Source organism: Bufo bufo, chromosome 7 (genome assembly GCF_905171765.1).
Source record: "Bufo bufo chromosome 7, aBufBuf1.1, whole genome shotgun sequence".
In the NCBI taxonomy this organism is placed as follows: Eukaryota; Metazoa; Chordata; class Amphibia; order Anura; family Bufonidae; genus Bufo; species Bufo bufo.
In genome coordinates, this window is record NC_053395.1 from 149490878 (window position 1) to 149518794 (window position 27917).

Consider the following 27917-nt stretch of genomic DNA (forward strand, 5'->3'; position numbering starts at 1 on the left):
CATGGTTACTGTGCACCGCCCCTTTACTTCCGGTCCTTGCTATTTGACATCCCCGGCTGCAGTGGGCCGCGGCAGCAGGTTCCGGGGGTATTCCTGTTCCGCTGCTTCTAGCCGAGATCATGCGCTCTCTTGCCGGGTTTCTTTTTGGTGTTTGTCTGCGCCACCTTCTACCTGTACGTGCTGAGCACCCGCCTGCGCCCGGGCCGAGGACGAGAAGCCGAGAGGTGGGTGAAGGGGCAGTTCTGTCCTGGTGTAGGTGCCAGGTAGCAGACACCAGCCACTGCCCGTGTGAACAGGACCCAGGCGGCTGGTGTCTGTCATGGTAGTTGCTATGGCAGAATGAACATGTACATGATGGGACACTCGTTATGGGGGAGGCATCAGCCACTTATGCCATATTCTGAGTTTTCCATTATAAAGGGGCGTGGTTACATAGGTGACATGTCACCATGATGAAAAATGGCGCACGGGTAGTCCCCTCAGGGTTATGACTAGAATGTATGGGCACCTAGGAGGATCCCGCCACCAAATGTCCTCCGCCTTAACCTAAAACTTTAGGCGCTACTTTTTACCTTCGCCTGTCTTAGGGCTTTTCATATCAGTCCAACAAAAAAAACCTATGGTGAAGGACGCCACTGTATGGCATCCGTTTTATACATACGGCGTATAGGATAAAAGCTTGATGTGAATGCAGCCTTAGAGTCACATGATCTCTGCACAGCCCATCCACTCTAGTTCTTCCCACCACCTCACATAAGGCTGACCGCAACAATCTGCAGAATAGCGACCGCCATGAAGTATGTATATTAGGGGGAGAATGCCACAGAGCTGATCCTGGGCTATTTAATATGTTATCTGTAAAGAATAAAACAAGGCAACTGGACTTACTGTAGATTTCTCGTTCTTTCCAACGAGCTTTCTCAATTCTGAGTGACTGTCACAAGAATTCTCTGGAATAAATATGTAACTGAATCAACATCTGGTAATTATACCCAGCATGGGGTCAAAGGTGTTGATTCTATTATCTTAAAGAGGACCTTTCACCGATCCTGACATTGTGAACTAAGCATACAGACATGGAGAGCGGCGCCCGGGGATCTCTCTGCACTTACTGTTATCCCTGGGCGCCGCTCTGTTCTCCCGTTATGTCCTTCGGTATGTTCGGGGACTTGGTTATAGTAGGCGGAGTCTGCCCTTGTTCTGCTGGGTGTCTCCTTCTCCTAGGCTGTATCGCTGGCCAAGCGCACCGCAGAGCTCACAGGCTGTGAGCTCTGTGCTGCGATTGGCCAGCGCTACAGCCTAGGAGGAGACGCCCGGCAGAACCCGCCTACTATAAATAACCAAGTCTCCTAAGTCTCCGCCTACTATAACCAAGTCCCCGAACATACCGGAGGACATAACGGGAGAACGGAGCGGCGCCCAGGGATAATAGTACGTGCAGTGAGATCCCTGGGCGCCGCTGTATATGTCTGTATAGTTAGTTCACAATGTCAGAGGATCGGTGAAAGCCAAGGTCCTCTTTAATTGGAGTCAGTATGTGATAATGACCTCCCAGAAAAAGGTGTCAAGACAGCATTGTATGTGGCAGACAATTGATGTCTAACCCCCCCCCCCCCGCCTCTATTCAAGCTTGGCTTCTCCATTTTTACGTAGATGGCCTCCTTCACACCTAGTTTGTACCAATCGGCCTCCTTATCCAAAACACGTACTTGACTGTCTTGAAAGGTGTGACCTGTTTCTTTTAGATGTACGTACACGGCTGACCAGAGGTTTTGGCTCTTCTATGCTGAGCCATACGCTGATGTAGTTGTTGTTTTGTTTCGCCGATATACAGTTCTGAGCATTCCTCATTGCACTGGACTGCGTACACAATGTTGTCCATCTTGTGTTTAGGCGTTGGGTCTTTTGGGTGAACCAGTTGTTGCCTCAGTGTGTTGCTGGGTTTAAAGCAGAGAGGGATGTGATGTCTATTAAAAATCCTTTTGAGTTTCTCAGACACCCCAGCTACATATGGGATAACCATATTCTTGCGTCTGTCATGCTTCTCGCCCTCACTGGTATTCTTGGTGCTCTTTCTTCTCCTTCCTTCTGTTTTGACAAAGGCCCAATCTGGATACCCACAAGTTTTAAGTGCCCCTCTGAGGTGTTTGAATTCCTTCGCCTTGGCCTCTGTGCTGGTGGGGATTTTCTCTGCCCGGTGGTGTAGAGTCTGATGACTCCCAGTTTGTGGTCTAGAGGATGGTGGGAATCAAATAGCAGGTACTGGTCTGTGTGTGTTGGTTTTCGATAGACCGCTATTCCCAGCTTCCTTCCCTCTTCCACTGTTATAAGACAGTCCAGAAACGCCAGCGTGTTGTTCTGCATATCTTCCCGCATGAAATTGATGTTATGATCCACTAAGTTAATGTGTTCGGTGAAAGCCTGTAACTCTTGTTTATGAATTTTAACCCAAGTGTCATCCACATATCTGAACCAATGACTCTGTGTAATTCCCTTGAAAGTGGTCAGGGCTTTCCTTTCTTCTTCCTCCATATACAGGTTCGCTACAATAGGTGAGACTGGCGATCCCATAGCACAGCCATGTTTTTGCTTGTAGAACTTGTCCTTATACTTGAAGTAGGTTGTACTCTGACAAAGGTCCAGTAAGGTACACACTTGGTCTGGGCTAAGTTCTGTTCTGCAGCCTAAGCTGTTGTCTAGTAGCAACTGTTTCCTGACTGTTTCAAGCTCAGAACTGTATATCGGCGAAGCAAAACCACAACTACATCAGCGTATGGCTCAGCATAGAAGAGCCAAAACCTCTGGTCAAGATTCGGCCATATACTTGCATCTAAAAGAAACAGATCACACCTCTGAAGACAGTCAAGTACGTGTTTTGGATAAGGAGGCGGATTGGTACAAACGAGGTGTGAAGGAGGCCATCTACGTAAAAATGGAGAAGCCAAGCTTGAATAGAGGCGGGGGGGTTAGACATCTATTGTCTGCCACATACAATGCTGTCTTGACACCTTTTTCTGGGAAGTTTTTATCACCTACTGACTCCAATTAGGATAATGGAATCCACACCTTTGACCGCATGCTGGGTATAATGACCTCTGACCCCATGCTGGGTATAATTACTAGATGTTGATTCAGTTACATATTTATTCCCAGAGAATTCTTGTACAGTCACTCAGAATTGAGAAAGCTCGTTGGAAGAACGAGTGAAACGTTTTCAAGAAATCTACAGTACGTCCAGTTGCCTTGATTTTATTCTTTACAGATATACCATGACCTGGATAAATGAGAACCTTCACAGACTGTTGCTTTTGTTGTTAGTGCTTATGTGCCCTTCCTCTGTTATTGCTCCTAGAAATTAAGGATAACTGTAAGGGGCTGTTTACACGGTGGGTTTTACTGCGGAACCTTGGCGTGCACAGCCGCACCGATATTTCACTGAAATCCCACCGTCCGCTGCGTCCTCCTATTCGTTTTAATGGGAGGTAGCACTGAGGATCGCAGAACGACAGGTTAAAGCCACGGCCAGAACGTACGCGTCCCTTCTCAGCATAGCCACATCTTTAAGGTACTCAGCGCTGTTTCCCATTAAGATGAATCGGGGGCAGAAACCACGCAGGCATCGGCAAACTTTCAGCGTGGGGGTCTATGCCAAATGTCCACAGCAAAAGACACTGTATGAACATGCCTTAAGGCTATAGCCATACAGTCAGGTTTCCTGATGCCGTTTTGGAAACCAAAATCGGGAATGGATCATAAAAGGAGAGAAGGTATACAGGGCCGATCCGACTTCTCTTTTTATGAAATCATTCCTGGTTTTGACTTCCAAAACTGCATCAGGAAACCTGAACGTGTGGCGTACCCCAACCATCCCCATGTGTGTCCCCACACGGTATGACAGTGTCACCCCCTGATTGAACAATGTCAGCGTGTAGGGACATGCCCCTCAACCGGTAAGACTCCGTTTTTATTTATTTTTTCATACATTTATAGGAATTTCATACGTTTATCGGAGGAACAATAGTACAGTGCAGAGTTCTAAGAAAAAATGCTCCAGAATTTTTATTTCGCAGGCAATACGATGATTTAATAAAACGGACATGTCAGGGGTGGCGTGAGGTCCTCTTCATTGTAGCAGAATCTGTTAGTAAACGCCCTTGGTCATTGTGGGTCCAGCTTCTGTAACCCAGGCCCTGCAGGTGAGATATGGTACTACACGGTGACCATATCATACATAGTCACATGAAGTGCGCCAGAAGTAATTTCCTTCATTGCTTACAGTGTGCCAGAATCCAAGGAGTAAGACGTCGGGATACTGGTCAGACGGGGCAGTCTTCCCATCTGCATACAGCTTTATAAGAGCTACTGAACCTGTTCTCTAGTAAGGCCGAGTTCACACTTCAGTTATTTGATCAGTAATTTCCATCAATTATTGTGAGACAAAACCAGGTGAAAAACACAGAACAGGCTCAGATCTTTCCATTATACCTTATCTTTACTACAGGTGTTGGCTCGCAATAACTGAAGTGTGAACTCGGCCTTACAGCGGTGAAAGTCCATAATGTAGAGCAAGTGACAAGTATATGAGACAAGTCCGTGATCTAGAGCAAAAGACACGTGTATGTGATGATGCCAAAGTCCATGCACTGAATAGCTAACTGCCCGTAGGTCTACACCCTGATTTGCGTAGTCTTCCTCCAGAGTTCTCCCATAACATAAATCAAAGGATAATGGACCCAGGTTTCTGATTATTGCCATAATGCCCTATTCTCATTGCACCATTCAGATCCTGTAGCATTTGACGGTAAGAATAGTGCCACGGGCGGCGCTGTCAGTGGGCACTGTTGGTATCCATCACTGTATTGTGGCTTCTGCCATATGGTGCACCCTACAGAGTTGTATACTAGGTCCGCATAGATGTCTGTGGGTGCCATACAGCAGCATAAGCGCCAATTAAAAGTGATGGCATGTGTGCCAATCCCTGGCTGGGAACAAGTGAATGTGTTTTGTGTGAGAATTCTTGTAAATCATATGGAGGATAACTTATTTGAGGACAATCCACATCCGCCTCATTCACGCGACTGTAGGTCGCCCGTGCCCATATTGTGGACTGCAAGCGGCGGTTCCGCAATATACGGGCACCGGCTGTGTGAAGCATGGATCGGAAGCAACTCTGTGGGCTTTGGGGTCTGTGCCTCTGCACCGCAAAAGATAGGACATGTCACATCTTTTTCCGTATATTGCAGAAGGCGGACCTATTCAATTGAATGGGGCCGTGCCGCAGTAGGGGATTCTCACGGCTGTGCATTGCGGGCTGCTATTTGCATTTGGATGGCTTACATTCGTGTGAATGAGGCCTAGGGTCACATTAGTGGGATTGTCTATACCAGCGGTCTCCCCGAAATAAATGTGTCAGATGACGTGTAGAACCTGGGCTTGAAAGCCTTGCAGATGTGGCATATGTAAGTTTAGCCGGATCCTGTGTGCGCGAAATCAGATAGCCATTGAGGGAGGGAGAGGCCGAGGACTGGGCCGATTGCTGCTCTGTCTCTCGGACTTCAGATCAGATCACAAAAGCAGCGAGATATTGATATTTTACAGGAAAAATGCAGATAAATGTCTTCCTTGGATTTCTTTGGAATTTCTGTGCTAGGAGTTGGCTTTTTTCCATTCCATCAGGATTGTCTGAGTTTTTAATATTGATGACGTATCCCTAGGATAGATGATCAGTTTCTGATTGGTGGGGATCTGACCCTCGCACCTCCGCCGATCAGCTGAAGAAGCTGCGGCGCCCCGGTGAGCACCATGACCTCCTTGCCACATACCAAGGACAGCGCCGTCCATTGTATAGTGGCCATGCTTGGTATTGCAGGTCAGGCCCATTCACCTGCATGGGACTGAGCTGCGGCTAGGTGGCCCGTGGAGCGCTGCAGTCTTTTTAAACAATTCCAGCACAAAAAAAAAAAAAAACTAAAATGACAATTTTAATGGTATACCTTTTAAAAGGGATCCCGATTGGGTCCGCTATATATGACATTAATAATATACAAACAAACTAATGTGACCGATAATCACATCCAGCATAAATTAGAAACCTGGGGTACGGGAATGATTGTCCCTATATCTACCCCTATCCTAAAACCTCAGCCCAGGGAGGGCTCCTGATGGTGGAGGCCCCCCGTCCACGTACCTAGACTACTACCCCTCACAAATCCCTATAGGGGTGCAGCAGGGATGGATATATATATATATATATATATATATATATATATATATATATATATAATGGAATAAGAAAAACAAGAAATAACATATAGTACAGACATATACAAAACATACGATTGGTCAGGGTTGACTTGATAGTCATACACCTTAGCTACCTCGACGCGTTTCCCCCTAGACAATGCCATGGGATCATCAGGAGGTGTAATAAAACTGTTGGTCTATGCAAAATAAATGCAACCATATAGATACTGGCATAGAGCCAGGTCACATGAAAAAGGTGCTGCAAGATAAATGCCGGCATAGAGCCAGGCCGCACAGACAGTAGGATAGTCGCTCTACATTTAATTAATACGGGGGGATGGAATCAGGCCCATGGATATGCTTGATGGCCTCATATCAGGCCAGTTATATGCACATTTTGATGATCGTGCCTGCATCAGACTCCTTCAAAAGTAGATGGCATGTTCCGCATCCTATAGGGCAGTAAATAATCATACCAAAGTCAGTATGGTGTCTATCATCTATATATAGATAAAATCATTGGTCGGTGTAGACTCCGTTCAGATGATAGAGAAGATCCCAGCAAGATATTATTTCTGTTATTCCCCTGTCATGGAATCTTGGTAAGACCCACACTAAAATCAAGAATTCTAATCACCAATGGCGCTTACACTGAATAAACACTGAAGAATCAAAGACCTGTGGTTAAAATGACCAAGGTATATTAGACTTACATGCTGGAGTCCTTCCCTCCGCTCTCATTCTCCATGACTAATGCTGCAGCTGTATTTAAAGTGCTGCCACTTAGCGCCAATAGCCCTATTGGTGGTTTACCTAGCTTCCGGGTTGGCCCCACCTCCTGTTGTTGGAACGCATATGCGTTCCACAAAGCGGATGCTCCAATCCTTTAGAAGCAGAATGGCACAGTCAGTGCTGCGCCGCCCTTCCGGTCTCTGGAACGCACATGCGTTCCAAGGAGTGGCTTCCGGTCTTTGAGCTTCTTCCCGGTTCCTGTATGTATAATCCTGTGGAACGCTGTTGTGCTCCACAGGATATTCGCATCCCCAAGATTTTATACAAAGCTATAATAGGTTTTGGCGTGCCCATGATTGTATAATGAACTGTGGGTGTTTGCCCTCATTTCTCATCGATATGAATGAAGGCGCACCTATCAAGGGCATATATATTAATACCACCCATATCACACCCAGAAATACATTTTTTAGGGTGTGTAGAGGGGTGGAATGGAGAGAACATAATATTGGGGGGGGGAAGGTAAACATAATAATTGTAAAGCACCATTCATCTCCTATGTGGGCAATTATATGGATGCATGTGTGGTACATCATAATAAAAGATCTCAAAGACATTGCAGCATAGTTCACACTTAATCCTGATGTATATATTCTCAAAGAAAATAACCACAGTTCGTGGTTATCTACAAGACAATGACCTGATAGTGAGTCACTAATGTCTAAAATTATATAACATAATATTTCATGCTTTACGCATGTGGTCTAATTTTCAGTATACTATATTCAGTCACGTAATGCAAAACACACTCCTTCTGCAGTATCTTATTGTCCCAGTTCCCACCTCTAGGTGACGGTGGTACCAACTCTAACACTGAGAATTTGAGGCATAGAGGGTCCCCCCCCATGCACTTCATTAATATGTGAGGCTACTGGAGTGGCTTTTTTGTTAATAACATCGTTAACATGAGTGAATAGGTAGAGAGGGCTCACCTGTATATTCAAGAATGGAACAGGGTGCTCCTACTAAGAGGATTCACCCAATCCTCTAAAAAAGGTAAATCAGAGAAAGAAGTGGTAGGGCACACCAATATCAGCTACCACACGGATAATGGATGATGTAATATATTATTTTATTATATTATTAGTGATATACTTTTAACAACCATTCATAAAAATATCAGAAAAATATCATAAAAAATTTCATAAAATTTCATATAAAATATATAAAAAAGCTAGTACATATAAGAATTATTCAACTATATTATATAACTACAATAATACATATAACAGTAATGTATAACTCCTATACTTTGTGCTGATAATTCAACTATATGTATGCCAAAGTGCGTTTGAAGAGGTGATTGATATCCTTCCAAGTGGGTTAATAACCCTATCAATGCTGCTATATAAGAGAAAAGTTTATCTGTTTAGATAGAGTCTTTTGAATAGTCCCAGATTTGCAACTGTTGCGACTCAACAGTCGCGGTCTGTATTAAAATGTTACACTGTTGCTGGGTTTAGTAATGAAGTGCCGAAGCTGTTTGTACTCACAATTTCTGATGTAGTGATGTCGGCTATTACTGCGTCACAGGTGGCGTCCCACATGTGATAAGCAGTGATTACACAAATACCAGCGTGTACAGATGATGCGGCTTTCAGGATCTTCGGTGTATTGCCGTGCTGTATTGGAGATGAATTAATTATTCAGCAAAGGTGGACGATGTCACAAGGCTGGCTCTCCAAACAGGCAAATGTCCGGCTTATCTCCGCTTATTCACAAAGAAAAATCACCGATCCTTTACTTCTCATTCTTTTCCTTTGAACTCTTTAAATCCTCCGATGCTGTACTCTATTCCATGGGACAGTTACCATTTTTTTTTTTTTTTACACGGGTACAAAATTTATTTGAACCAGTCACCAGAATAAGTGGACACGTGAAATTAAGCTTTACAACAATACAGAGCAGTCAGGGGCACTACGCATCAGGGACTGTCTTAGGTGAATTATCAATGAGGTTCTTATCCAAAGTCTCAAACTGATACCATGGACCATCTCCATTCTGTCTCATTGAGCGGCGCGCTGCAAGTTCATAGAGTCTGAGCAACCGTTTCTCATTCTCAACATGAATTAGAGCCATTTCCTGTTCATATGATTGCTGATAATCGTGATATATATTGCGGGCAAGAAAACGGGTAATCGGATGCTGGTAGTACTCCCAATAATCGGGAACATAACCCTCTGGAACTTCAACTAATTCTGCCGGTCCAATGAAGATGTTGATGAGTGTAATGGCTATACCAGCGGGCACGGCTGCCAGTAACGTGTAGAATTTCAATAACTTGAGAAATCTTTTGTCATAATATGTAGATGGTGCGACTACAAACAACTTCTTCTTTCCATGGCTTTCAAACCGTACGGGAACCGCAGCAGGCGGCGGTGCGCTCCCCAGCAGCGCTCTTCTCCCCAGCAGGTATCAGTTTGAGACTTTGGATAAGAACCTCATTGATAATTCACCTAAGACAGTCCCTGATGCGTAGTGCTCCTGACTGCTCTGTATTGTTGTAAAGCTTAATTTCACGTGTCCACTTATTCTGGTGACTGGTTCAAATAAATTTTGTACCCGTGTAAAAAAAAAAAAAAAATGGTAACTGTCCCATGGAATAGAGTACAGCATCGGAGGATTTAAAGAGTTCAAAGGAAAAGAATGAGAAGTAAAGGATCGGTGATTTTTCTTTGTGAATAAGCGGAGATAAGCCGGACATTTGCCTGTTTGGAGAGCCAGCCTTGTGACATCGTCCACCTTTGCTGAATAATTGATTCATCTCCAATACAGCACGGCAATACACCGAAGATCCTGAAAGCCGCATCATCTGTACACGCTGGTATTTGTGTAATCACTGCTTATCACATGTGGGACGCCACCTGTGACGCAGTAATAGCCGACATCACTACATCAGAAATTGTACAAACAGCTTCGGCACTTCATTACTAAACCCAGCAACAGTGTAACATTTTAATACAGACCGCGACTGTTGAGTCGCAACAGTTGCAAATCTGGGACTATTCAAAAGACTCTATCTAAACAGATAAACTTTTCTCTTATATAGCAGCATTGATAGGGTTATTAACCCACTTGGAAGGATATCAATCACCTCTTCAAACGCACTTTGGCATACATATAGTTGAATTATCAGCCCAAAGTATAGGAGTTATACATTACTGTTATATGTATTATTGTAGTTATATAATATAGTTGAATAATTCTTATATGTACTAGCTTTTTTACATATTTTATATGAAATTTTTTATATTTTTCTGATATTTTTATGAATGGTTGTTAAAAGTATATCACTAATAATATAATAAAATAATATATTACATCATCCATTATCCGTGTGGTACCTGATATTGGTGTGCCCTACCACTTCTTTCTCTAACATCGTTAACATGCTCACATATTCTCCTACGTAGCTCTCTTATCGTTTTCCCTATGTAATCCTTAGGACAGGGACATTGACAGATATACATGGCCTCTTTGCTGCGACAAGTGCAGAAGTCCCTGATATCAAATACCTGTCTAGTGGCTGTGCATGTTATTGTTTTAGCGGTGGATATACACTCACCTAAAGAATTATTAGGAACACCATACTAATACGGTGTTGGACCCCCTTTTGCCTTCAGAACTGCCTTAATTCTACGTGGCTTTGATTCAACAAGGTGCTGATAGCATTCTTTAGAAATGTTGGCCCATATTGATAGGATAGCATCTTGCAGTTGATGGAGATTTGAGGGATGCACATCCAGGGCACGAAGCTCCCGTTCCACCACATCCCAAAGATGCTCTATTGGGTTGAGATCTAGTGACTGTGGGGGCCATTTTAGTACAGTGAACTCATTGTCATGTTCAAGAAACCAATTTGAAAGGATTCGAGCTTTGTGACATGGTGCATTATCCTGCTGGAAGTAGCCATCAGAGGATGGATACATGTTCTCAAATTGTAGCCTCTTTTTCCTATTTGTAGTGGAGATGAGTGGTACCCGGTGGGGTCTTCTGCTGTTGTAGCCCATCCGCCTCAAGGTTGTGCGTGTTGTGGCTTCACAAATGCTTTGCTGCATACCTCGGTTGTAACGAGTGGTTATTTCAGTCAACGTTGCTCTTCTATCAGCTTGAATCAGTCGGCCCATTCTCCTCTGACCTCTAGCATCCACAAGGCATTTTTGCCCACAGGACTGCCGCATACTGGATGTTTTTCCCTTTTCACACCATTCTTTGTAAACCCTAGAAATGGTTGTGCGTGAAAATCCCAGTAACTGAGCAGATTGTGAAATACTCAGACCGGCCCGTCTGGCACCAACAACCATGCCACGCTCAAAATTGCTTAAATCACCTTTCTTTCCCATTCTGACATTCAGTTTGGAGTTCAGGAGATTGTCTTGACCAGGACCACCCCCCTAAATGCTTTGAAGCAACTGCCATGTGATTGGTTGACTAGATAATTGCATTAATGAGAAATAGAACAGGTGTTCCAAATAATTCTTTAGGTGAGTGTATATCTGTCAATGTCCCTGTCCTAAGGATTACATAGGGAAAACGATAAGAGAGCTACGTAGGAGAATATGTGAGCATGTTAACGATGTTATTAACAAAAAAGCCACTCCAGTAGCCTCACATATTAATGAAGTGCATGGGGGGGACCCTCTATGCCTCAAATTCTCTGTGTTAGAGTTGGTACCACCGTCACCTAGAGGTGGGAATTTGAACAATAAGATACTGCAGAAGGAGTGTGTTTTGCATTACGTGACTGAATATAGTGTACTGAAAATTAGACCACATGCGTAAAGCATGAAATATTATGTTATATAATTTTAGACATTAGTGACTCACTATCAGGTCATTGTCTTGTAGATAACCACGAACTGTGGTTATTTTCTTTGAGAATATATACAGTACAGACCAAAAGTTTGGACACACCTTCTCATTCAAAGAGTTTTCATTATTTTCATGACTATGAAAATTGTAGATTCACACTGAAGGCATCAAAACTATGAATTAACACATGTGGAATTATATACATTACAAACAAGTGTGAAACAACTGAAAATATGTCATATTCTAGGTTCTTCAAAGTAGCCACCTTTTGCTTTAAATACTGCTTTGCACACTCTTCGCATTCTCTTGATGAGCTTCAAGAGGTAGTCCCCTGAAATGGTTTTCACTTCACAGGTGTGCCCTGTCAGGTTTAAGAAGTGGGATTTCTTGCCTTATAAATGGGGTTGGGACCATCAGTGGTGTTGAGGATAAGTCAGGTGGATACACAGCTGATAGTCCTACTGAATAGACTGTTAGAATTTGTATTATGGCAAGAAAAAAGCAGCTAAGTAAAGAAAAACGAGTGGCCATCATTACTTTAGGAAATGAAGGTCAGTCAGTCAGCCGAAAAATTGGGAAAACTTTGAAATTAAGGGCTATTTGACCATGAAGGAGAGTGATGGGGTGCTGCGCCAGATGACCTGGCCTCCACAGTCACCGGACCTGAACCCAATCGACATGGTTTGGGGTGAGCTGGACCGCAGAGTGAAGGCAAAAGGGCCAACAAGTGCTAAGCATCTCTGGGAACTCCTTCAAGACTGTTGGAAGACCATTTCAGGGGACTACCTCTTGAAGCTCATCAAGAGAATGCCAAGAGTGTGCAAAGCAGTAATCAAAGCAAAAGGTGGCCACTTTGAAGAACCTAGAATATGACATATTTTCAGTTGTTTCACACTTGTTTGTTATGTATATAATTCCACATGTGTTAATTCATAGTTTTGATGCCTTCATAGTCATGAAAATAAAGAAAACTCTTTGAATGAGGTGTGTCCAAACTTTTGGTCTGTACTGTACATCAGGATTAAGTGTGAACTATGCTGCAATGTCTTTGAGATCTTTTATTATGATGTACCACACATGCATCCATATAATTGCCCACATAGGAGATGAATGGTGCTTTACAATTACTATGTTTACCTTTCCCCCCCCCCCCCCCCCAATATTATGTTCTCTCCATTCCACCCCTCTACACACCCTAAAAAATGTATTTCTGGGTGTGATATGGGTGGTATTAATATATATGCCCTTGATAGGTGCGCCTTCATTCATATCGATGAGAAATGAGGGCAAACACCCACAGTTCATTATACAATCATGGGCACGCCAAAACCTATTATAGCTTTGTATAAAATCTTGGGGATGCGAATATCCTGTGGAGCGCAACAGCGTTCCACAGGATTATACATACAGGAACCGGGAAGAAGCTCAAAGACCGGAAGCCACTCCTTGGAACGCATGTGCGTTCCAGAGACCGGAAGGGCGGCGCAGCACTGACTGTGCCATTCTGCTTCTAAATGATTGGAGCATCCGCTTTGTGGAACGCATATGCGTTCCAACAACAGGAAGTGGGGCCAACCCGGAAGCTAGGTAAACCACCAATAGGGCTATTGGCACTAAGTGGCAGCACTTTCTACCTATAATGGATAACTGCAGTTTTGTCCAGGCATTCACCTTCTGTTTAAACTTCTGGAGTAGAGGGGAGATGTTCAGTTTCTCAAAATCTAGATCATTGCAAGAGACCTGAATGCCCAGATATTTGAAAGAGTGCACAACCTGTAGGCCCTCTTCCCAAGAGTCACTGTCATCCATGCCCTCCTTCAGTGGCATCAGCACGGACTTAGTCCAGTTGATACATAGACCTGACATTTTCCCAAACCTGTTAACTTCCATCACTACCGGGAGAGAGGTTCTCCAATCATCCATAAATAACAACAGATCATCTGCATATAGTGCCACTTTCTCCTCCAAGGAGCCATAAGTAAAGCCTCTAATCCCTGCAGAAGATCTGATAGCTTCAGCTAGAGGTTCAATCGCAAATAGTAGAGGCGACAGGGGACAACCCTGCCTCGTCCCCCTATATAGTGTGAAGCTATCTGATTGCCATTCACCCTAATCCTAGCCGATGGCTTGTCATATAGAAGCTGAATCCACCCTATGAAAGATTGGCCAAACCCTAGCTTCCTCAGTACCTTCCACAAGTATTTCCATTCTACACTATCAAATGCTTTGGCCGCATCAAGAGATGCGACCGCCGCATCCGAAGCGCCTGATATTAACTGCCGTAGACAGGTTTGGCATAAATCCAGCCTGGTCCGGGTGAATAAGGTTAGATATAATCAGGTTCAGACGATTAGCTAAGACCTTAGCCAGGATTTTAATGTCTACCTGAAGTAGTGATATCGGTCTATAGGACTCGGCCTCCTGTATATCTTTGCCCGCCTTTGGAAGGACTACAATCGTCGCCTCAGTCATACTGGGGGGCAGTTTTTTCTGTATCATCGCCTCCTTGAAGACCTCTAACAACTGAGGCAGCATGACTGAGGCAAATCGTTTGTATATCTCCGCCGGTAACCCATCACCACCTGGAGCCTTATTATTAGACATATTTGATAGCGCCACCTCCAACTCAGTGATTGTTATAGGAGAATCCAATTTTATACGCTGATCAGAGGTAAAGGTATGCATGTGAAGCCCATCCAAGAATAAGTCTATTTCTTCATCTGAGGCTGCCAAACGGGACACATACAGGTTAGAGTAAAATCCCCTCATAATCTCCAGTATTTGCTCCGAAGCACTACACAAGTTCCCAGTTGGATCCCTGAGGGCCGCTATATAACTAGGGGGTCGCTGTGCCCTAGATATCAGAGCCAGCATTCTTCCAGTCTTCTCTCCTTCTTCATAGTATACTTGTTTTTGGAAGAATTGTTTGTTTTTGGCATTAAGTAGCAGCCTGTCATTTAGCTCCTTTTGCGCCCCCTTCCATAATTCTCTACACCCATCATCCTGTGTTTTCACATAATTAGCTTCAGCTATTTCCACCGCCCGCGTTAAAGCCTGAACCTTAGCTTTGGTTTCACTCTTTTTCCTACTAATTTGAGCTATAAGCAACCCTCGCATGAAAGCCTTTATGGTATCCCAGATTATTAACCTTGTAGTGGTAGGCAGATTAATCCTAAAGAACTCCTCTAGTTGTTCCTTAATACTACCCACTTCCGGCAGGACAGATAACCAAAAGGGGTTAAATGCCCACATCATTCCTTGTCCTATTCTAGCGGGCCTAAAAGCAGCGGAGACCATCAAAGGGGAATGGTCCGTCAGCCGACGCGGAAGATAAGCAACTTCTTGTACTAATCTCCCCATTTCAGAATTTACTAGTGCCAAATCAATCCTGGACAGCGAGCCAAATGTACTAGAACAACATGAGTACTGCCTTTCCCGCAGATTTCTCTTTCTCCATATGTCTACTAGGGACTCTTCCTGTATGAGTCTCCCAACTGTGGTATATTCTCCCGAGGAATCCCTTTCCGCTGTCCCCATCCTATCGATGTCAGGGCTTACTACATTATTAAAATCTCCCAGTATGAGAGTTGGCACCCCCGGGAAATCAGTCATGAAAGCTAAAACCTTCCTGATCACTAACTGAGAGTATGGGGGCGGGATATACACTCGCACATGGCTGGTTATAGAGTGTACCATATAAGCACACATAACACCCTTCAGCATCCACTTTGCTAGAAATACAACAAAACGGTATGTTTTTATGTACCAAGATACTGACTCCTCTAGCATATGTAGAATACGTGGAGTGAAACCCCATCCCCACCCAGGCCAGTTTAAGCAAATGTACCTGCTCCGGCAGCAAGTGTGTCTCCTGTAGGTAGCATATGAGAGGATGTAACGGACGGACGCTTTCCAGAATCGCCTTCCTTTTAGTCTTTTCCTTGATTCCCCGGACATTCCAGCTAAGGAATTTAATGCAATTAGCCATTAGTATTAGAAGACAATCTCCTGTACACCGATTGAGTCACAATCTGTACCCCATTATCTTTTTCTCTCTGCCCCGGAGGAAGGCACACCCCCATCCATACCACACTCAGCCAGCCATACTGCCATTCATAACCAGAATTGCCCTGTCTCATAACATACCCCAACCCTCCCCAAGGTTGTAAACTTGCCATTAGCTGGCAAAACACTATAAAGAACTACGGTTCCCCGGACTAACCGATTGGTTCCACCCCACGCCCAAGTATAAGGCCTGTGGAAATATACTGCACCAGTCGGTGAGACCAGCAGAACACCAGCTAATAACCCGTATTAGCCGGAGGAGCGTAGCCAGAACTGACTACTAGTAGTATTTTATCAATGTGAACACTTGAAAACTGTTACTCATACTCTTATTATAACCAATCGCCCTCTAGCTTCCCGCATCTTACCCGGGAAGACATAACATAACTACCACAAGTAGGAAATGTAGTACTTTACCCGTGATATCCTGATCAACAATCGGGTTTAAAACAAGGTAAAGCAGTCATATCTATATCCATGGTAACGCATCAGCATATAAATTCACTGCAATATACGGCCTTTACAGCTTGGCATATCAATTTAGATAGAGAGGGAGGACAGAACATAGAAAAGACATTCAAATAATCACTTGCAGAATGAAAACTGAGTCCCATTAAGTAGGGGGTTGAAGCTCCATCTTGATCTGACGTTCATTTCTGTCCAACCATTTTGCCGCTTCCCTAGGATCTTCAAAGAAACTGGTAGTATTCAGGGCCACTACACGCAATCTAGCTGGGTATAGCATATAATATGGGACCCCCAGATTTCTCTGTCTCTTTTTAACTTCTAGAAAACGGGCCCTCCTTTTTTGAACTTCCAGAGTCGTCCAGGAACAGTGAGATTCTGTGACCATCAATGGAAAGGTCTTGTAGCTCCCTGGCCTTGCGCAGGAGGATATCCCGGTCTCTGTAATATAATAGCTTGGCCAGGACCGTTCTCGGAGGTGCTCCTGGAGGCAAAGGCCTAGTCGGCACCCGATGGGCGCGTTCGACTGCAAACAGTGGGGTTAGTGCGTCCTGCCCCACCTTCTCCTTCAGCCATGCCTCAAAGTATTCGGTGGGATTCCTCCCTTCCACCTTCTCAGGTACTCCAACAATGCGTACATTATTGCAGCGCAGACGGTTCTCCATATCGTCTTGCTTAGCCAATATAACATTTAACAATCTGGAATGTTCAGCAGTGTCCCTCTTTAGAGGCTGTACCTCATCCTCCACCTCTCCCACCCAATCCTCTAGAGCTGTGGTACGCTCAATTTTCTGAAGTCATGTCTTATAATAGAAATGTCCTCTTTAATGGCGCCTACCTGGACCGATAGTGCACTCAGGGACTTGCCACATTTAGAGATGGCATGTAGCACATCCTTTAGCGTGGGTTCCCCAGATTCCGAATCGCCAGTCTCGCGCTCCAGCTCCTCTCCATTCACTTGTAAAGCCGCATACCTGTTGGCGCTCTGACGCGTGGTAGTGGCGGGAACCCGCTCTTCATGGTCTGAGTCGTCCCCTTGATCCGGTAGCACTTCGTCCTGACTCCCCTGGCGCAGTCTGTTGTTGGCTGCCTGAGAGGATCTCACAAATTGACTCAGCTTCACCACCGTTTCTTTCTACAACTCTACAGTGCGATCCCGCCGCTTCCGCGTGCTCAGCCCAGCGCCATCTTGGGACTCCTTATCAGCCCCTCTGCCGTCTCTTTTCCTCGACATGCCTGCTTCTCCCGCTGACCAAAGCCTCAGTCTTGGTTACCGCACTGATCTGCGCTGATCCCCGACTGTTCAGGCTTGATATCTCCGCTGAAATCGGGGTAAATTCAGGATTAATGGCCGGGCAGATGCGGGAGCTCTCGCAGCGTGTGACCGCTCACATGCCTAGCAAGCCACGCCCCACGTGGCAGCACTTTAAATACAGCTGCAGCATTAGTCATGGAGAATGAGAGCAGAGGGAAGGACTCCAGCATGCAAGTCTAATATACCTTGGTCATTTTAACCACAGGTCTTTGATTCTTCAGTGTTTATTCAGTGTAAGCGCCATTGGTGATTAGAATTCTTGATTTTAGTGTGGGTCTTACCAAGATTCCATGACAGGTGGATAACAGAAATAATATCTTGCTGGGATCTTCTCTATCATCTGAACGGAGTCTACACTGACCAATGATTTTATCTATATATAGATGATAGACACCATACTGACTTTGGTATGATTATTTTCTGCCCTATAGGATGCGGAACATGCCATCTACTTTTGAAGGAGCCTGATGCAGGCACGATCATCAAAATGTGCATATAACTGGCCTGATATGAGGCCATCAAGCATATCCATGGGCCTGATTCCATCCCCCCCGTATTAATTATAGACTATCCTACTGTCTGTGCGGCCTGGCTCTATGCCGGCATTTATCTTGCAGCACTTTTTTTATGTGACCTGGCTCTATGCCAGTATCTATATGGTTGCATTTATCTTGCATAGACCAACAGTTTTATTACACCTCCTGATGATCCCATGGCATTGTCTAGGGCAGGGGTACTCAACTAGTTTTATTAAAGGTCCACATACCAGGGTCTGCAGTCAGGTGAAGGTCCGAACTGAACGCCAACAGTAAAGATGCCATGCGATCATGTGATACATGCGCGTGGCGCAATCTGACGTTATAGTGGAGCGCCCCGGGTAAGTCCCAGAATTAGTAATGGCCACATTAGTGCCCCAGTAAGAATAATGTCCCCATTAGTGCCCCAGTAAGAGTATTGCCCCCATTAGTGCCCCCCTTCTCTGCTTTTGCAAAAAAAAAAAAAAAATTTGCATTCACCTGGCTGCGGTGAACATTCGCTGCTGACTGCACGCTCAGGACCGGTGCTCCAACGTGATGACGTCTTGTAGGTCCTGTCCTGAGCTTCTAGTCAGCAAGGGAGTGTTCTCCACAGCGTGAGCAAATGGAGGTGGAGGTACCGTAATACAGTGTTTCCCAACCAGTGTGCCTCCAGCTGTTGCAAAACTACAACTCCCAGCATGCCCCCACAGCCAAAGGCTGTCCAGGCATTCTGGGAGTTGTAGTTTTGCAACAGCTGGAGGCACACTGGTTGGGAAACACTGCCGTAATATATATTTTTTTTTACTAGCACAAGTAGCGGTGGAGGTAAAGGCTGTACTAATGGGCGTTCCATGATGGAAGCGCTCATTAGTAAGGGTACTTTCACACTTGCAGCAGGATGGATCCGACAGGCTGCTCACCCTGTCAGATCCATCTTGCCACTACTTCGCCGTGCCGCTGCTCTGTGCCCATCGACTATAATGGGGATGGGGGCAGAGTTACGGCGCAGCACGGTGAGAGGCCGCCAGACTAAAAGTACTACATGTCCGACTTTTTCGTCTGGCGGCCCCCTCAATATAATAAACATTGGTGGCGCAGTGCGCCCCCCCTCAAAATAATAAACATTGGTGGCGCAGTGCGCCCCCCCATCACCCCAGTATAATAAACATTGGTGGCGCAGTGTGCCCCCCAATATAATAAACATTGGCGCAGTGTGCCCCCCAATATAATAAACATTGGTGGCGCAGTGTGCCCCCCAATATAATAAACATTGGTGGCGCAGTGTGCCCCCCAATATAATAAACATTGGTGGCGCAGTGCGCCCCCTCTCAAAATAATAAACATTGGTGGCGCAGTGCGCCCCCCCATCACCCCAGTGTAATAAACATTGGTGGCGCAGTGCGCCCCCCCCCCCCCAATATAATAAACATTGGTGGCGCAGTGGGCAGTGCCAATGAGGGTTAAAAAATAATTTACTCACCTCCTCCAGTTGATCGCGTAACTGCCGGTCTCCAGTTCTTACTTCTTTCTTCAGGACCTGTGGTGACATCACTGTGCTCATCACATGATCCATCACCATGGTAATGGGCCATGTGATGAGCTCAGTGACGTCACCACAGGTCCTGAAGAAAGAAGTAAGAACTGGAGACCGGCAGTTACGCGATCAACTGGAGGAGGTGAGTTAATTTTCTTTTATTTTTAACCCTCATTGGCACTTCCCACTGAGCCACCAACGTTTATTATACTAGGGGGGGGGGGGGGGCACTGTGCCACCAACGTTTCTTATACAAATACAGGAGGCGGGTGCCGGAATCAAATAGCCGGCACCCGACCTTTGTGACAGGGGGCTGCGATCAGCTACAATTAACCCCTCAGGTACCGCACCTGAAGGGTTAACTCAACTGCAGCTGATCGCAGCTCCCTGTCACAGAGGTCGGGTGCCGGCTATTTGATTCCAGCACCCGCCTCCTGTATTTGTAATACAGGTCAGTTTTCTTCATTGGTGGCGCAGTGGCCACAGCCCCTCCCCTTCTCCTCCTGCCTCTTCTTATTGGCAGCGGCGGGGGCAGCAGCAGCACAGGGGGGAGGGAGAGACTCCTTCTGCGCTGCTGAGAACGATCATCTCCTGTGCCCGCCGCTGTATGGAGCAGAGCTGCCAGAGTGTGCAGGAGGAGGAGCGCTACATGTGGAGGAAGCCCTGTCTCACTGTGCTGTGGGACAGGTGGAAGTGCGCTGGTAAGCTCCTCCTCCTGCACGGCACAGTGTGCAGGAGAGGAGCAGCGCTCTGAAGGATGGCCGGGGTCCGGACAACTGGCGGCCGCGGTCCGTATTTGGACCGCGGTCCGCCAGTTGAGTACCCCTGGTCTAGGGGGAAACGCGTCGAGGTAGCTAAGGTTTATGACTATCAAGTCCACCCTGACCAATCGTATGTTTTGTTTATGTCTGTACTATATGTTATTTCTTGTTTTTCTTATTCCATCCAGCTGATAGAGATATATATATATATATATATATATATATATATATATATATATAATCATTATCCTTACCTCATACCTGGGACAATCTAGAACCATCCCTGCTGCACCCCTATAGGGATTTGTGAGGGGTAGTAGTCTAGGTACGTGGACGGGGGGCCTCCACCATCAGGAGCCCTCCCTGGGCTGAGGTTTTAGGATAGGGGTAGATATAGGGACAATCATTCCCGTACCCCAGGTTTCTAATTTATGCTGGATGTGATTATCGGTCACATTAGTTTGTTTGTATATTATTAATGTCATATATAGCGGACCCAATCGGGATCCCTTTTAAAGGTATACCATTAAAATTGTCATTTTAGTTTTTTTTTTTCTTTGTGCTGGAATTGCTGATACATATATACCCCATAATATCAATGTTTATTGATTCTGCTGGAATTTGATATTAGTCTTTTTAAACAGCTGATCAATGGGCGTGCCAGGTGTTGGACCCCCAGCTATCAGGTCCTGAGGATAAGTCATCAGTATTGAACACTCAGACAAACCCTTTAATAAGGCTTGATGGATCACATTAAAGGGTTCTTCAGGCTTTAACTAAAAATCCCTCTTCTGACCTGCAGAAGCCAGTTCATTATGGCAGCGCTGACACCCGGCTTGCTTCCATTTCCACTGTCTCTGTTGCACTCACTTTAGTGACTGTACTGGCTGTGGCCTGTACTGCTAAGGGTATGACAGCGCAGCAGAGATTGCAGAATCGGCAACGCAGTGGAGGTCTAAGGCTGAGTTCACACGGGTGTTGCGGGAAAAGGTGCGGGTGCGTTGCGGAAACATGCGCGATTTCTCCGTGCGAGTGCAAAACATTGTAATGCATTTTGCACTCGCGTGAGAAAAATCGTGCATGTTTGGTACCCAAACCCGAACTTCTTGACACAAGTTCGGGCTTGGGATCGGTGCTCTGTAGATTGTATTATTTTCCCTTATAACATGGTTATAAGGGAAAATAATAGCATTCTGAATACAGAATGCATAGTAAAATAGGGCTGAAGGGGTTAAAAAAAATAATTTAACTCACCTTAATCCACTTGATCGCGGAGCCCGGCTTCTCTTCTGTCTCCTTCTTTGCTGATTGCAGGAAAAGGACCTGTGGTGACGTCACTCCAGTCATCACATGGTCCATCACATGATCTTTTACCATGGTAATAGATCATGTGATGACCGGAGTGACGTCACCAGTCACCACAGGTCCTGTTCCTACAATCAACAAAGGAGGAGACAGAAGGAGATTCCGGGCTCCGCGATCAAGTGGACTAAAGTGAGTTTAATTATTTTTTATTTATTTTTTAACCCCTCCAGCGCTATTTTACTATGCATTCTTTATTCAGAATGCTATTATTTTCCCTTTATAACCATGTTATAAGGGAAAATAATAATGATCGGGTCTCCATCCCGATCGTCTCCTAGCAACCATGCGTGAAAATCGCACCGCATCCGCACTTGCTTGCCGATGCTTGCGATTTTCACGCAGCCCCATTCACTTCTATGGGGCCTGCGTTGCGTGGAAAACGCACAATATAGAGCATGCTGCGATTTTCACGCAACGCACAAGTGATGCGTGAAAATCACAGCTCATGTGCATAGAAATGAATGGGTCCGGTTTCAGTGCGGGTGCAATGCGTTCACCTCCTGCATTGCACCCGCGCAGAATACTCGCCCGTGTGAACTCAGCCTAAGGGTCCATTCACACGTCCGTTGTTTCTTTCCTGATCTGTTCCGTTTTTTGCGGAAAAGATCTGGACCAGATCTGGACCCATTCATTTTCAATGGGTCCTGAAAAAAATCGGACAGCTCAATGTCAGATTTTTTTTTCAGGACCCATTGAAAATGAATGGGTACAGAACTGGTCCAGATCTGTTCCGCAAAAAACGGAACAGATCAGGAAAGAAACAACGGACGTGTGAATGGACCCTAAGACTACTTCCATATCTGCTAGGATGGTATCCAGATGTTCCGGCAAGGTAACAGACTGCTAGAGTTCACCACATCCGGCCTAGCCAGAATTGGCTGTGCACCGTCAGACCTCATTGATTATAATGGGATTTTACAGGGATTTGGCCAGTTTCCGGCATGAGCGCTGGGTTTTGGCTGAACAATTCTGGAACATCTCCTAGAATTCTGTTGTTCCTGTGTTATTCCCTCTGGAAATGTAGGAATAAACTGACTTTTTTTTTGGCCAATGCTTATATACCTTTCATTATATTCTTGCACACTGTGACAATGTCCAGTCAGTGCTGCCCGTGTCAGACTTTTTAAGGCACATCTCTGCTGAACAGAATTGGGCAGTGTGAGCCCTCTCGGGTTACGATATTTGGTTGCTTACCAACTTTATGCAAGGAAACTATTGCCACCATGAAAACGTTTATTTGAGATGCACGATTCCCTCCATGTCTGCCAGGTTCTAGTACACATCACGAAGCTCCTCTTGTCACCATTACAGGTCCTTGGTGTTTCCTTCAGATCTGGATGAACTCCGTGAGCTGGCTGACTTTCTGCAGGACTATAAGAGGGAGCACCAGTCATATGTCGCCCTCCTGTTCTGTAGCGCATACTTGTACAAGCAAAGCTTTGCCATCCCAGGATCCAGCTTTCTGGTAAGTCACTTATTGCATTTATGTGTGACTTTCTTTGGCTAGTGCTGCAGTATTTTCATTAGGTAAGAAATACTTTCTTATTAGGATGGCAGTCACTTTGAATTGTCCTCATCAGCAGTATTGTAGTCTCTGGTGTGGAAAGATTGTGTATGGCCATGACGTCTTGCCCTGTGTTTTTGGCACCTGAAAGAAATGTTAGCCATGCACATTAGATAGCTGCCGGTGGAATTCAGGAGGCCACCATCTACATTAGATGGTCAGCCAAACCCATTGACATTGCTAGGTACCTCCAATGTGTAAGGCCAGCTTTAGCCAATTAAGACCCAGGAATCTTAAAGGTGTTGTCCACGGTCAACCACAATATTATGTAGGCCTTCGACAGAACTGTACCACATTAAAAAGGCATTCACCTGCTCTGTTCCAGTGCCAATGGGTCTGCTTCAGCTACTGCCTGTCCCCAGTTTGTATTAGATATGATCTTGTCCACTTAGTGGCCTCCGCAGTGGCGTGTCCCCAAGCGGCATATGACCCGAAGTGATGTTACGCTTGAGGACATGTCATTGCTGTGGCCAGTGAATTACTCTAGCCACACGTGACCCTGCCCAAATATTTACACATTGGGGACTGGAAGGAGCTGGACAGGACCCTCTGTACTGGAGCGGAGTGATGGGTAGCAGGTGAGTCCCCTTTTATGTTGTGGCTTACAGCGCTGCCCAGAGCTTTGATAAAATTGGGGTTGAAGCTGAGAAATTATTTCTAGGACCTGTCCTTCAGCTATATGCAAACCTGAAATGCTTGTGACTCTGGCCGTGTGATTTACAACATTTCATACATGGGGAGGAGGCATACATGTTCTATGTACATGTATGTGTGAACAACACTAGCCTTAGTGCACAATGCATCAAAGCCCTGCAAAAGCCATTTATAATTGGTATCAACGGGTGAGGTATGCTACTGACAACTGAGCCTACCATCAACGATTGGAGAATCGGAACACAATGACACTGTATTATTGTACCTATATGGATTTATATGTTCTCAGTGATCAAACCCTTTTTGTGTCTTTGCAGAATCTACTTGCTGGGGCGCTGTTTGGACCATGGATGGGCCTGTTTCTATGCTGCACGCTGACATCTCTGGGTGCCACGTTCTGTTACTTACTGTCTCAAGCCTTTGGAAAACAGATTGTAATCATGTATTTTCCCGAGAAGGTGTCCATGCTGCAGAATAAGGTAACTGTCCCAATCAAGCGGTTGTCTGGCTGGGAAGTTGTAAAAAACAAAACAAACTTTGCCAATCACAACTTCTGGTCTGATACTTACCAGTTCCCCCGCCAGCCTCTACTTCCTGGTCCTACTTGACACGCCACTTTTCAATGTCAAGAGGGGCCAAAAAGTACAGACTGATTGAGGACACAGGAAGTCACAGAATGGGAACCATTCTTCCCTTTTTTTGTAAAAAAAAATAATAATAAAAAATTCCCAACCAGACAGTCTCTTTTTAAAGAGTCTGTTTACATTTTTTTGCTTTATCTTTTCAACTCATCTGATCATGCAAGTCTAGAACCTATTTGAACACCCTCAAATACCCACCATTCCATTCCATTCCATTCACATACCTCTCTTGTACTTTGAGTTTGGGACATATAAAAATAAAATACAAAAATGAAACGTCACTGAATATAAAGATTCTTTGTGGTAGTTTTCTTTAAAGGGGTTTTCTGAGACTTTGATATTGATGACCTATGCTTAAAGAGGACCTATCACCAGAATAAAACCTCTAAACTGACTATACAGACGTGTAGAGCGGCGCCCAGGGATCCCCCTGCACTTACTGTTATCCCCGGGCGCCGCTTCGTTCTCCCGGTATAGCCTCCGGTATCTTCATAGTAAGGCTCCACCCAGGGGAACCTGCCGGCGTCTCTTTCTCCTATGCTGTAGCGCTGGCCAATCGCAGCGCTCAGCTCATAGCCTGGCTATGAGCTGAGCGCTGCGATTGGCCAGCACTACAGCATAGGAGAAAGAGACACCGGCAGGTTCCCCTGGGTGGAGCCTAACTATGAAGATACCGGAGGCTATAACCGGAGAACGGAGCAGCGCCCGGGGATAACAGTAAGTGCAGGGGGATCCCTGGGCGCCGCTCTACACGTCTGTATAGTCAGTTTAGAGGTTTTATTCTGGTGAAAGGTCCTTTTTAAGATAGGTCATCAATATCAGATCAGTCAGGGTAGGAGACTGAGCTGTGAGGAGGTCACAGCGCCCAGGTGTCAGACCCCACCGATCTAAAATCTTTCATACAATTATTTAAAAGTCTGTGTTGCCAAAATAGTCAGCTTTAGAAGGTTGAATTGTTTTTGTTGTTTCTAAATGTATTTTATTCAGATTGAAGAAAACCGCAGCGGCCTGTTCTTTTTTCTACTTTTCCTGCGTTTGTTCCCAATGACGCCTAACTGGTTCCTGAACCTCTCTTCACCCATACTGAACATTCCAGTAGGACAGTTTTTCTTCTCTGTCCTCATCGGTATGTGAAAAATGATATACAGCGTTTAACTGGTCACTAATCTTTCAACAAAATTTGCATAAATGAAAATTAGAGGCAAATAGAAGAAACTTTGTAATGCATATCTTTTTGAGAGAAAAATGCACCTTTCTCTAGTTATCAGTTCTCCCCATCCACAAACTAAAAATCACTCAGAATTCCATGCTAAGGTTTCATGCACACGGACGTTGCCTGGCCGTATTGCGGCCCGCATACAGCGGGTCCGCAATACACGGGCACCGGCCGTGTGCACCGCGCATCCCGGATGCGGATCCATTCACTTGAATAGATCGGCAATCTGGGAGATGTGGTGCCTATTTTATTATTATTATTATTATTATTATTATTATTATGCGGACGGATCACGGACCCATTCAAGTTGAATGGGTCTCGATCTGTCCTGGCTACCGCACGGATGTTGCCCGTGCATTGGGGACCGAAAATTGCGGTCCCCAATGCACGGAACGGCAGCACAATGGCTGTGTGCATGAGGCCTTTATCTGTCTTGAGAGACTATGAAGGACTATCTGGTCACTAAAGGATAAAATTACATGCTCACCATAGAAGTCTTTGGAGAGCGGAGGGAAAGGAGTGGTGAGCTGCAGAGAGACATACACCGAGGCTGCAGCAGCTAATAATTGTTTTTATCTCAATCTAAGTGCTTGATTCACATCAGCACTGCTCAGAGTTAGAGAGCAGAATTTCCTTTTCTCTCCCTGTTCTCTATAGGAGACAGCTACTCTTCACCCACTAATGCAGGGAGAACTGAGAATTCTATATGGACTCTGCAGAGAGGGAATACTGCCGAAAATGGCAGAAACAAGTTTAGATATAAATACAGTGGCCAGAAGTTATTACTGATGTAGACACTTATTCTGAAAAATTACCTGAAAGTTTAGGTTTACTTTAAAACAATATAGTACATGTGCTTTAGTTAAACCTGAACCAATCCGTCATCTTGTGTTGCCTTACACCTAGGTCTCCTACCCTACAACTTCATCTGTGTCCAGACAGGCTCCATTTTGTCAAAGATCAAATCTTTGGATGACATGTTTTCGTGGGGAACACTACTAAAGTTATTGGCAATAGCGCTTGCTGCTCTAATCCCTGGCACCATTGTCAAGAGGTTCAGTCACCACAAGCTGGAACTAAAAGGAAAAGAACACCTGATGAATGGCAGAAAATCCACGTGAAGTCTTCTCCCTCCACACAGAACCCTTATTGTAAGCAATCTCAGAGACACTCATGAAAATCTCTTCTTCTTTCTAGACAGGTGACCACATTCTTCGGTGTGAATTCCGCAGTGGATCATTTTGTCTAAAGTCAGGTATTCTTAGCGTCTCTTGTACACAAAAGTTTTCAGCATGAAAGTCTTAATTCGACCGTGGGTCGTCTGTGCCGATCCGGCACTTTTTAAACAGTCCTTTTGTATTCATAGTTTCTAGTAAGAATTTGTAGAGTTTGTCTTATGAATGTATTTTTACCTCTTGTCTATTGTCAGTTTTATTTCATATTGAGGTTATAAAAGTCCACCTAAGGGAAATGCATTTTTGAAGAGCATATGTGCCCGCTTGAGTGGTGAGACAGGCAAAAAGCCATCCACTAAACAACCCCAAAGCGATCTTCTGTTCCCCCTGACCATATGCTAAAGAGGGCATGTGAACCCCCTTAGTGTACGTACCTGAGTCTGAGCAGGAGGAAGGAGCCCTCTCGGCTTATGAGGAGTGCTGAAAGTGCTCACGTGCCGTCATTAGCATGCAATGCAGAGGAGTTTTTGGCCTCTCGGTCCGAAGACTGGGGAATGTGTTGTAGGTGCACCCACAAAACCCGGCCTGCCCTTGAGCAGGACACTATAATAAATGGATGCATCGGTTTACAAATTATCTTTAGCATTCTCTCATGATTGTAGTCCCCATAGTGAATGTGATATGCAGCAGAAGGTCACATCTATGATTATTTATTACAGGGATGTTGTGATGTCTTTCTAGATTTGGTATATTACACAAGGAACTGTTTTTGTGCCTCTAGCCTTACTTCCAAGTCT

The 27917-nt window shown here is 45.1% G+C and overlaps 2 protein-coding genes across 2 annotated transcripts; one reads left to right on the forward strand and one right to left on the reverse strand.

Moving 5' to 3' along the window:
• The first annotated feature begins 1 nt into the window (after window position 1).
• Window positions 2–27917, forward strand: TMEM41A (transmembrane protein 41A). The gene is made up of 6 exons (XM_040441492.1): window positions 2–10; window positions 112–224; window positions 23182–23335; window positions 24406–24567; window positions 25717–25855; window positions 26852–27917. Exons 1-6 carry the CDS (start codon window positions 2–4, stop codon window positions 27064–27066), a joined length of 792 nt encoding a protein of 263 aa, XP_040297426.1. The 3' UTR covers window positions 27067–27917.
• Window positions 8912–13713, reverse strand: LOC121007838 (NADH dehydrogenase [ubiquinone] 1 beta subcomplex subunit 5, mitochondrial-like). The gene is made up of 2 exons (XM_040440080.1): window positions 13519–13713; window positions 8912–9450 (listed from the first exon to the last, which is right to left on the reverse strand). The coding sequence occupies exons 1-2, from the start codon at window positions 13711–13713 to the stop codon at window positions 8953–8955; spliced, it is 693 nt and encodes a 230-aa protein (XP_040296014.1). The 3' UTR covers window positions 8912–8952.

Coding starts and splice junctions, on each gene's coding strand:
- LOC121007838 (XM_040440080.1), bottom strand. CDS start 13,713: ATGTCAGGTCTATGTATCAACTGGACTAAGTCCGTGCTGATGCCACTG. Junction 9,451..13,518: donor TCCAGAAGTTTAAACAGAAG/GTGAATGCCTGG, acceptor GTCTCAAACTGA/TACCTGCTGGGGAGAAGAGC.
- TMEM41A (XM_040441492.1), top strand. Junction 23,336..24,405: donor TCCCAGGATCCAGCTTTCTG/GTAAGTCACTTA, acceptor GTGTCTTTGCAG/AATCTACTTGCTGGGGCGCT. Junction 25,856..26,851: donor TTTCTTCTCTGTCCTCATCG/GTATGTGAAAAA, acceptor CCTTACACCTAG/GTCTCCTACCCTACAACTTC.